The sequence below is a fragment of the Myxine glutinosa genome, chromosome 1 (genome assembly GCF_964187855.1).
Source record: "Myxine glutinosa chromosome 1, kmMyxGlut1.1, whole genome shotgun sequence".
NCBI classification, from domain to species: Eukaryota; Metazoa; Chordata; class Myxini; order Myxiniformes; family Myxinidae; genus Myxine; species Myxine glutinosa.
In genome coordinates, this window is record NC_136261.1 from 196,844,096 (window position 1) to 196,856,483 (window position 12,388).

Sequence of the window (12,388 nt, forward strand, 5' to 3'; positions counted from 1 at the left end):
CATGGTGGTAGCGCGTCGTGTCCTTCATAATCTTTCGCAGGGCGAATTGAGAATCCGCTTGGGCAAACCAAACGGCCGCGTGCGACTCCCAGAAGCCCGGGAGCTTCAAAGCTGCAGCTGACTCCATCGCCGTGTTCTTAGAAAGAGGTCACCAATTGTGGGAGCTGTGATCGCACGATAAAGCCAGACAAAATGGACGACACAGGAACGAAGTTTCACCGAGCTATTTATTTAGCTCAAAACCAAAGAACTCAAAAGCACACTGAATCCGCCCCTCGAACGGGCCGGCAATTTATATCGCAAACTGAACACACAAAAGCCACGCCTCTCAGGCGGGGCGTGGTATGCAAAATAGGCAAGTCACGCCTCTCGACGAGGCGTGGTTTGCAAGGCAAGTGTTCGCCCGAGAAGTGCAAGTCTGGACACGCCCGGGCGAGTCCGGACACGTGACCGCTCGCCGGTTGCGTCATCGGCCGGTGCACGGTAATTGTGTCATGCTTCCGGTAACCCCTACAATACCACGTTTTATCGTTTTCTTTTTTTCAGAAAATACAAAAAATACATTAAACCAAGATGGCAGACACCAGTCCATTTACAGTGGAAGAGAGGCTGGTAGCAGTGGTGTGGTACCACGAGAGGAGAAACACAAAGAAGAAGATGAATCAGGTGCAAGAAGACTGAGGAGCATTTTGGAAAGCCAGTACCCATTTGGGTGTTTCGTATTCATCATTACATCGTACAATGAAAGACCTTCACATGAAACCATATAGACCAACTATCAATTGTGAATTGTCAGATGCAGATCATGAAAACAGGTCGACACCTGGCGACAGATTGCTGCAGCACTTTGAAACAATTCCAAAAAGGTCAAAAGGTTATGTTTAGTGATGAGTGTGCGATTTACCTCCGTTCATCTCCACCCAATGTTTACTTTTGGGGTGATGCTAATCCACATTATGTTGAAGAAGCGAAAGACCATCCACCACATGTTATGGTTTGGCCGGCATTATCTGTCCACCACCTCATTGGTCCTTACTTTTTTGATGTCGGTCAACCAGCAGTCATGTTTGCATATGTTGAAAAATTATCTCACACCTGAACCCTGAATGACGTAGAGTAGCCCATGATATTTATTTATTGTCTCTTTCTCTTTAAAATATTGGTTTATAGTTGGTATATCTTAACAAAGCAACTCCCTTAGCCTCCTTTGCTTGCTTCGCGTTTCTCTTTGATTCCCACTTAAATACCGCCGATCCATTTTTGTTAAACTGCCTGTGGATTCTAACGGAAACTGTCATCTGACCAATGACGTTGCAAGTAATTTGCATATTGGAACATAAGTTTATAAAATGTTTTTTTTGCCTACGTTCTTGTGAATGTTGGGGTGTGAAGAGAATGACAGAGATCTGTAATCTGGTGGTCAAAGAAGGCCGCATTCCAGTGGATAGGGAACTGAGTACCCTCATCCCTCTATATAAGGGGAAAGGTGACCCTCTGGAGTGTAGCTCGTACCGAGCGATAAGGTTATTGGAGCATGGAATTAAGTTATTGGAAAGGGTGTTGGAGAGGAGGATAAGGAAGGAAGTGAAGATTGACGAAATGCAGTTTGGATTTATGCCAGGAAGAGGAACGACAGACGTGCTTTTCATTGTGAGGCAGTTGCAGGAGAAGTACATGGAGAAGAGGAAGAAGTTGTTTCTTGGGTTTGTTGATCTGGAGAAAGCATTCGATAGGGTTCCACGCGAAGTATTGACATGGGCATTGAGGAAGTTAGAAGTGGAGGAATGGTTGATCAGAGTAGTGATGGCAATGTACAAAAGAGCGCGCACAGCTGTAAGGACGAAGGACGGGAACAGCGGTGAGCTTGAGGTGAAGGTGGGAGTGCATCATGGGGTCGGTACTAAGTCCACTACTATTTGTAGCTGTGATGGAGGTGCTGGCTCAGAACGTGAAGGAGGTTTTACCGTGGGAGTTGTTGTATGCAGATGATCTGGTGTCGATTGCGGAAAGTATGGATGGACTGAAGGAAAAGATGAACAAGTGGAAGGAATGTATGGAGACAAAAGGTCTGAAGGTGAATATCGGAAAGACGAAGGTGATGGCAAGTGGTAAAGCATGTGGTGAGGTGGAAAGAACTGGGAAGTGGCCATGTGCTGTGTGCAGGAAGGGTGTCGGAGTGAACTCCATTCAATATACAATGTATCAAAATGTAGTGGTCTGAGAGGGTCATTAACCAGTGTGGCAGCTACATTCAAATGTAAGGTGTGCACAGAGGGAGCTGCAGATGGAGGAAATGTTGAGTTGGATCTTGGAGACGACGTGATGCTGGAAGGTGTGAAAACATTTTGCTACCTCAAAGACATGCTGAATGGAGAAGGTGGATCAGACTCGGCTCCCGTTGCTAGAGTGAGATGTGCATGGAAGAAGTTTCGGGAACTGAGTGGCGTGCTGATGAGGAGGGGAGTGTCGTTGAAGCTGAAGGGAAAGGTATATGCTGCATGTGTGAGAAGTGTTATGATTTATGGGAGCGAGACATGGGTCATGAATGTAGAGCAGCAACAAAGGCTGGAAAGGGTGGAAATGCGAATGGTTCGGTGGATGTGCGGAGTATCGTTGAGAGAGAGGAAGACAAATGATTAATTGCGAAAGATGATGGGAATAGAGCCTGTGATTGATGCTGTGAATAGAACAGGTTGAGATGGTTTGGTCATGTGTTGAGGAAGGATGAAATGACTGGTTGAGAAGAGTGATGGAAATGAATGTAGAAGGAAGTAGAGGACGGGGAAGACCGAGAAAGACTTGGCTAAAGATGGTGGAAGAAGAAATGCGGGCAAGGGGGTTAACAAGGAGAGATGCAGAAAATAGGGCAAAATGGAGAAGATTGTCATGGGGACCGCAAGGCTAACCCCCGCTCTAGCAGGGAAAATGGCCTTAAAATGCATGTTGTTGTGTTGTTGTACTTGTGAATGTTTCTTCTGTTTATACTGTAGTGCTGGGCCGATTAGAAAATCTGACTGCAACCGATTACTGTTAAAAATAAATTGGCCAATGATGATTATAAAATGGTAAATAATGACTTAATTGTACACGTCTGGATATGAGGTGGATTCACAAATCTAAATATAACTGGATCATTGGTTTGCTGAAAAAACTGAAGTCATCGGCTGCCATGTTGGTAATCACCAGAACAGAAAAAGCACGATAAAAAAAAAATTTAAAACTCACTTTATTTAAAAACATGCTCTTGGTAGTCACCACAACATGAAAAGTCCTATAAAAATTAAAACTCACCGTTTATTTTAAAACCTGCTGTTCTGTGATTTTTTTTTCCACTTTGCTTATTATACAACTTTTGGTCGCTTGGGAGTCCCAATATGGCGGCCGCGTGGCCTCATCAGCAAACAGACTCTCATCGGCCGGAAGTTCCTCCATGTCATAGAGCTGTGAGTGGATTCCTTGTCAGATCTGTCATCTGTGCTCTGCCTGCGATTGATGTTATTGAGTGTCTGCGATTCAACACATTTTAAATCCCTTCCCTAATCGATTGTTATATCAAATCAAGTTGCACAGCAACCTGTCATTATTAAACGAATGATGAGCTACTGTATGCTTGTGCGATAAGTGATTGACGGATATAGAATGAAGTGTTTCATATTATAGCAGTGGATCTGGTTATTGAACATATTAATAGCAAATATATTTCCCCTCAATCTCGGGGCCCTGGGCACGTGCCCAGTATGCCCATTGGTTAATCCGCCACAAACTTCAATGAAGTGGTTTGTATTGTGGTTCCGTTCACACATCAGTGTATATACCTTAAACATATTTATTTTGACTGGAGGTGACCTTTGGGGACAAGAAATGCCCGGTTGGCATTCTCTGAAGGTTTACACAACAGACTTATGAGCATATTCATGTGGCTCGTCATGTAGGTGATTTGCAATATTTCGGAATTAAATAAAACTCACATCCATTTCAATAAAACTTACATTACACATTCAAAAAAAATAACTAGATGATTGGCAAATTTGGACTAAAAGCTGGGTGATATTTGATCGAAGTGAGTTCGTTCCAAGACACTACCTGCAAGTCCTCTTCATCGGATTCCTCCTCCCCTGGCAACAGTTGTTATTGGGGTTGACTCAACAGCCTCCCCTGGCAACAGGCATTAGCCTGGTGTTGGCTTAGCGGTTAGGCTGCCGGCTTGGGATCCTAGGATCCTGGGTTTGAATCCCGGTCGATCGCTGAATTAACGCCAGGGGGGTTGACTCAGCCTGTCATCCTTCCGAGGTCGGCAAATTGAGTACCAGTTCACTGGTAATTCCCTGTGTGTTGCAAGAGGCGACTGACAGGGTTGGCGGCAGGAAGGGCATCCGGCCATAAAACATTGCTTCAAAAAAGGGGACCACGGTGCCCGAAAAAGACCAACCCCTGCTCTGCAGGGGAAAATTGCCTCAAAGGTGGTTCTAAAGGTGGTTCAGGCACTGTTCTCTGCACCCACAGGCAGGACGACATATGGCAGGTCATGCTTCTCGCATGTACAACAAAGTGATGTGCAGGTTGTTTTGCATCCACACATCAAGAGTTTGGTACAGGCAGATGGAACAGGATCCAGCGTCAATAGCTTTGGACATAACATGCGTTCAGTTTCATAAAACTCCCACCAACTTTCCTCTGGTAGGGATAGCTATGGCTTGGTGAATACAGCCTTGAGCCACACCCTGGCTTGGTAATGACTGCGTAGTATGTCTTGAGTGGGTGGTAGTTTCTCAGGGTCACCGATTCGATGGAAAAGTTCTGCGCATAGACCATTGACACATGTAGCTGTCATTGTTGGATTGGATATTTTGATGATAAACTTATCAATATCAACCGTACCAATGTCAAGATTGCAAGCAAGATCCTTCATGAGCTTGGGATACTTCAAGAATGTGTTCCAAGCTGTTTGCTTGCCATACCCACATAACTGACTGTTTCTGTTCCTGTTAAAGCAAGAACGCCGAGGATATTGCTGACAACTCCAGGATCCAGACTTGCTCCTACAATACTAACTGGGAAGAACTGCTTCTCTTTAGATGTCACACTGCTCATCCACACTTCTGGTGTAGTGTCATGATTTATCAACAGCAAAAGTATGTTTGTGCCTCCAGAACACACTACTACTCTTCGGAATTTCTGGTTGTTTGCATTATTAGCATGAAGCACAATTTTCGTGACAGCCTCCACGTGAGATGAGTTGAGATGATCAACATTATACCCAGAAGATGATACAGCAGGGGATTCATCCACACGTGAGAATATGACTTCCTGGTGATCTGGTAGGCCTTGTGCTTTTAATAGGAGCAGATCCTGCAAGAATTGAACGAGGTTAACTTTGTTTTCTTCCAGTGATATGATAGACTGCAATACGGATGGTAGACGCACTGTCAGCCCATCGACTATATGTCTCAACTGTTGTCATTTGGTCGTTCGATGCATTCTGATCTCTGATGTGATGGACTTCTTTCGATAGTCATAAAATACAATGTCTAGTCTTGTCTGAGAGCCTCTCAAGTAGCATAGGACATTACCACAGAAACTATCGGCTCGGTCATCGAAAGTTGTTGCCTTGGTTGGTTTTACTAGTCATGTGAACATCTATCTATAATTCCAGTAATCTCTGTGTGTATGTGTGTGTGTATGTGTGTGTGTATGTGTGTGTGTGTATGTGTGTGTGTATGTGTGTGTGTCGTTTGTCTGTGACCGCTGTTTCTCGACAACCACGGGTCCGATATACTTGAAACTTGCCAGGTATATTGCTGGGGACCCGAGGATGTGCCTTTTCAAGGTTTCATATTAATCGGAGAAGTAGTTACCGAGCTATGGCGATTTATTTGCCAAACTCCGCAAGCCGTTCGCTTTGGACCAAACCATTTCATGTAAATAGAGGGGGGGGGGGGGGGGGATTGTCACCGTACTCGCAAGCCGTTCGCTTTGGCTTTGCGAATGAACCAAACCATTTCATGTAAATAGAGGGGGGGGATTGTCACCGTACTCGCAAGCCGTTCGCTTTGGCTTTGCGAATGGACCAAACCATTTCATGTAAATAGAGGGGGGGGGGGATATAATTTTAGATATATATATAGTACGGGCATGCCCTAGTGTTGATAATGAATATATGCCTGAATCAGACCACAATTGTAGAAAATATATATTTTATTGGCAATTTGCAAAACAATAAAATATGGGGAAGCATTACATTTGGCTAAGCTAGGCTATGCTGCTTATAAAATATAAGACCAATGGATCTGTAGCTTATCTGGGCCCTGTCCTAATGTTATAACCCAAACTTCATAGCATTCTTACTGGTGGGTCTGAAGAATAAGATTTTTGAAGGAATTTACCAAGTACACCATTTTGACACACTTCTGGTCACGTGACCGGAAGGAGTTTTGCAATCCTTGTTACCAGTCAGGAGCGGAACCTTGCTGCAAAATTTCAGTCAGATCGGCCCAGCTATTTGGCCGGAAAAGTCGAAATAGGCGACAGACAGACAGAGGGATGGATGGGTACACGATGACAATACTTTACCTGGAATACTAATTCCAGATAATCTAATAATCCATGAATTTTGTGCTCTGGCATGTAGGGCAATATGTGGGGATAATATTAATGCATCAAATTCCTCTATGAGACTTGATTATTGGAAGCTATGGGCAATTTTACAAGTTGTTGAAACATAAACCGAAACAAAAGTTTGGCATAAAAAAAACGTTTTTGGTTTTCTGAAGGGTGGAAAACTGCATTATCACGATATATGGGATTTATATGCATAGCAGGCATGATTATTCACAATTTAGTGCCATCTGTGCATATCAAGAGTAAATATAAGGGCATGTATGTAAAATGTATCAAATTCTGAAATATCGCGAATCCCGTACATGACGAGCCACGTGGATATGCTTACAAGTCGGTTGTGTAAACATTCAGAGAATGACAACCATGCATTTTGAGTCCCCAAAAAGACCCCTCTAGCCATATAAATAGCTTTAGGATGAGGAAGGACAACTAGGCAAAAATGAAGATGAAGATGCCATGGACAACAAGGCAAAATACTTATTCTATAGAGACCTTTTTGAACAGAAAAGAACACTCAAATCGAATGTAACGTGAGTTTGCAAGTGGCATTGCACCCTGCAGGTCAAAACGTTCAGGGAAAAACTGACCGTTGCAAATTGCAGCAGCAAGATGGTTGGATATCCTCAAGGATATCCTTGAGGATATCCAGCAACTCATTCTGGATATCCTCAAGATAAAAGGTCTCCTAAAAACATCGATTTTGTTCGTGATTCAATGGGCAGATGCCCGACTAAATCTTTCAGGGTCAGAGTCAAGAGCTTGGAATTTCAAGTAAATCAGTGAGAATTCTCATCCACGATGTGAAGCTGCATCCATACAGAATTCAGATTATAAACAAACTGATAAAGAATGACAATGTGCCAGTGGTTTGCAGGCAAGATTGAAGAAAAGATTAACTTCCTGGTTAATGTCTGGTATTCTAAGGAGGCCCATTTCTTTATGTATGGGCACGTTAACTCCAAGAACCGCATATACTGGGGATCGACACTGCGCGATCTAGTGCTCGAGCGACCTCTCCACTCAGATAAATACAATGCCTGGGTCGCAATCAGTAAACATGGAATATTCAGCCCGTTATGGTTTGAGGATGACGCAGGCAAGACATTGACTGCCATTTCTTGGGGCATTCTGGAGGGCCCTAAGCAGTCACAGGTTACAAAAGAGGAGCAATGGTTTCAACAGGATGGAGCCACTCCACACACTTCAAATGATTCACTGAACTGTCTCAACATGCACTTCTTTGGTGACTTGCTGTTGAATGGACCACACACGATCACCAGATCGGTCACTGCCAGAATTCTTTCTTTGGGGCTATCTGAAGGACAACATCTTCAGAGGAAGGCCACAATCCATTGAATAACTCAAAGCAACAATTATTGATAAAACATGCTCAATTCCTCCAGCAGAATGCACCAGAACGATCAACCATTTTGCTCGTAGAATCCAAGTGTGCTTGCAGTGCCATGGCAAACATTTGGAGCACGCCATACAAGTAGAGTCAAGTATAGTCTGTCTTGGCCTATTCAAAGTAATATGTGCCAAATATGGTGCCATTTGAGCGACAAATGAGGATTTTATATTAAACGAGTCGGAGTTATGATTTTTTGGGGGTCACTCAAAATGCTCTGCACCAGTAAGCCATGGATGCTAATGGGCAGTTCAAATTGGAATAATCCAAGATGGCAATGGAATCTGAGATGGTGTAGCGAGCAAAAACACAATAAACCTTGGAATCAAACCACAATCACTTTCTTTGCAACCATTTCTTATGCAATTACAATCACTAAAAATCTCACCGCAATTTTCTTCATCTGTGTTGTCTGAGCAATCGTTTTGGTTATCACACTCGGGGTTAATCTTCTTCACACAGTCACCATCATGACACTTGAAATCTTTGTCTGTACACTTGGAACCTACAACAACAAAAAGAAAACCATTGACCCTGATTGTAGTCATGATGTTCATACAACGACAGACCCTCCATAAACAATTAGCTTTCCCTTCTTCATACATCCACCAATAATCACCTCTTACGAGCAAATAACTTCTCCCTACACATTTACAAAGATCATTTATGCCTCCTCCCCTCTTCCCTCCCTACGCCCGCTCCCCCTGCCCCACACCACCATGTGAATCCATGGCCACATAGCCCATGTCCCCCCCCCCCCCCCAACACCACTCCCCCCTCATAATTTGTCATTATCCTCATAATAAAGGTTTGTTGAAAATTTGATGACAAAAAAAATAAATGGTAAACACGTTATAGCATGGACAGACAGACACAGACACACACTCAGCAGCGATTGAAAAAACCCCGCCCTGTGCTGCGCGGAATGGGGGTCCGGGGGGGTGGAGGGGATAGGGGGAGTTGGGAAGGGGTAATTCACATTTTTGAAGACTCACTGAGCAATGCTTAATATTATATTCATGGAGGGAGGGTAAAACCTCAGTCAATTAGCATGAATCAAATTTTTTAAACGTGTGATTTTAATGTTTTTGATCACATAAATATAGTGCCTTGTGCCTTTAAAAACGTCATGAATTATGTCCCTTACACTTTTGCTCGAAATTGCTTCCCTTTGTTCTCTGATGCTATTTTATTTTAATTCTTTTTTGACACCAGATTTAAATGCAAGTCTCCATCTTCAGTTGAAGTACACACCGGGGAACATTCATAATCTTCCTCGCTCGGGGAGAGGAGCTTTGCAGGACTTTTTTTAGACTGACCGAGCAAAAAAGGTCTGGACAAACTGGCCTGGCTTCTTTAAGTTACAATTCCTTCAATAAACCATCAATTAACAACTGGAATGTGCAAATGCAAGAAGAACGATTCGCTTTCATTATGAACAGTGTCAAAACGATATAAATGCAGGCCGTGACTTGGCCTGCTCCATCCTGTGTCGAAAAAAGTTTCCAAATAATCTCCCCAAGACATGCACAGCTTGTGCTAAATGGTTAACATGGGCTGGCCAAATTGACCTTACAGTCTCCATTCACCAACATGTTGTCTAATGCTGCACAAATTCCCCGCTGGTCTGTATCAATGCTTTGTGCATTGATAAGTTTCTGCAAAGCTTCTGCAATGCTTTGTTAACCAAATGCACCACATCTTGTCAAAGAGCATGATGATCAACATTGGTTTTTAGCTCACCTGTAATGAAGTTCAGGGGAGCTTATGCGATGGCGCGTCATCCGTCCGTCCATCCGTCCGTCTGTTAGTCCGTCTGTTAATCCGTCTGTCAATCCGTCCGTTAGTCCGTCCGTAAACACTTGAAACTTCTCCGAAACCGCTGATGGGATTGCGACCAAATTTGGCACAAATTATATTTGTTGTGTTGTGACCAAAGTTTGTTCACGGCATTAAGAAAATCGAAGTCTAAGGGGGTTTACCGGCGGTCAAATTGGGTCCAGGTTTGACAACCCCTAAAAGTAGATATTTGCCTTCTTCGCTGAAACTACACACATAATTTCGATGAAACTTGACCACAACCTTCATCATTTGTGATGTACCAATGTTTGTTCATGGCATTGGACAAATCGCGGGAGGTACACGGGGTGGGAGATGAGTTTCCCCCCCAAATAGGTATTTTTTGTTTGTTTGTTTGTTTGAAGTTTTATGATTATGTTAGTATGATTCTGCATGCTGCCCTGTCTTCTAGCAAGCATTGAAATTGGTTTAAAATACCTTTAGTCGGTGCAGTGTGGTTATTCTACCAGATGAGCGCCGGGGGGTATTGCCCCTATGTTTTAAATAAGCGAGGTGCTGTTTTGATGTGCTTACCTCGTAAAATGAAGCAGGTATAGCTTGTGACCAAGAGCTTAGTGTTCTCTCAGAACCATAGCCCGTTTCAATCCCATAGGTTTTATGTCCAACAAGTTGCTGTACTTTTCAATTACAGAACAAGCAGCATGAATGGCATGATGTATTTGTTCTCTGTGATCATGGAATCGGAGCGGTAACAGTTTCTTGTCTCATACATTAATTACATTGGATGCTATAAAATACCATAATTATTGCTCATCTTGAGGGACTTAATCCTTCACATCTTGGTCAGTAGGTTTTGGAGAGTTCGCACGGGATCCTATACAACATCCATGCCATCTGCTCATGACCAAATGGGTAATTAGAGGGGGAGGGGATTTTTTTCGTTTTTCTGGTGTTTTAGGGGGGGGAGGAGCATTTTATGAATATAATGCCTGAGATTCCCATTCAAGGTGTTTGCAACTTACTTTGACAAAATACCTTGCAAGTGAAGCAAGAGTTTTTGATCCAACATCTTTGGGAGGTCAGCTAAAGCTGCCATTTGGTTGGCTTGCATTCCTCAACATCCTACACCATTGTCAGGACTACATAAGTAGTGTATAGCAAAGTAAACAAGAAGAAAAAGACCTAAAATGTCATAGCCCCCATTGGTTTAATAATATTGCTGTATGGAGTTGAAGGCTGTCAGTCGGCCAACTTTATTTGGATTACAAAACAAAATCTTCTGCATATGTATACTCTCATGTGTCGTCTTTGTGCCAAGTTTGAACAAAATCCGTCCATGCATGTCGAGAAATGGTTGGGGGCATGTTTACATAATAAAATGGCTGCCAGTCGGCCATGTTCGATCTGATCTCGAAAAAAAACACCATGAGCATATGTAAGCCATCAATCATTATTTGTGTGCCAAGTTTGAACAGCATCGGTAAATGCATGTCCAATAAATGGTTGGGGACATGTTCAACATCAGGTTTTTTTTACAACTAAAATGGCCACCAGTTGGACGTTTTTCATCGCATCGTGAAACAAAGTGATGTGCATATGTATACCATCATGTGTTGTCTTTGTGCCAAGAATGAACAAAATCGGTCAATAGATCTCCGAGGTATGGTTGCGGATGCACGGACACACGAGACCCAATCCATAAGGCTGAAGGAACTGCGCTCCAACGCGAGTCGAAAGAATTGACGCGACCAAAGACGGAATTCGTCCGAGTTGCTTTATTGAAACAAAACAGCTCAGGTATTCTGACAAGCCCGTTTATCGGTCAGCAATATATATACAAATTTATGTCGGGAAGTTTGCCCGGCAAAAGCTATACCGGGCATGCCCGGGTGTCAAGGGCGAGCCTTGGAAAGGCGAGTCTGGACCTGCCCGGGCGTGTTTGGCTGCGGCCTGGAAAGTCGAGGCTGGGCGTGCCCGGGCGCTCTGGACGAGCCCTGGAAAGGCGATAGCGGGCATGCCCGGACGCTCTGGGCGAGCCCTGGAAAGGCGATAGCGGGCATGCCCGGACGCTCTGGGCGAGCCCTGAAAAGGCGATAGCGGGCATGCCCGGATGCTCTGGGCGAGCCCTGGAAAGGCGAGAGCGGGCATGCCCGGGAAAGACGAGACCGGGCGTGCCCGGGAGGTTCGGACGTGCCCGGGAACAGTGAGTCCGGGCATGCCCGGGAGAGGCGCGTCTGGCCGTGTTCTGGCCGGTGCAAGGCGATTGTGTGCATCCAGTGGTAACCGCTACACACGCCCCTCCAGAATCGACCTGCACCGGCAGGGTCAATTTAAGGGGGGTCCGGATGACCCGGCCGAAGCGACCCCTGGAGGGTCGTGGGGAGGGGTCCGACGTGGTGGTGGGTGGTCGAGCAGGGGGAACTGTGGACGGGGGCCGGCCTCGCCGCGGAGGAAGGGCCAACCGTGGTGGTCGGTCGACGTCCATGTGCGCCGGTTTGAGGCGGTCCACAGAAATCCGTTCCGGCCGGCCGCCGAAGTTGATGATGAAAGACTTGTCGCCGC

The 12,388-nt window shown here is 44.6% G+C and overlaps 1 protein-coding gene across 1 annotated transcript in view; it reads right to left on the reverse strand.

Moving 5' to 3' along the window:
* Window positions 1–12,388, reverse strand: part of ST14 (ST14 transmembrane serine protease matriptase) — a 194,634-nt gene that overhangs the window by 26,669 nt on the left and 155,577 nt on the right. Inside the window, exon 15 of the mRNA XM_068124816.2 lies at window positions 8,415–8,531. Within this exon, the coding sequence (XP_067980917.2) occupies window positions 8,415–8,531 (117 nt within the window). The remainder of the gene's footprint in view (window positions 1–8,414; window positions 8,532–12,388) is intronic.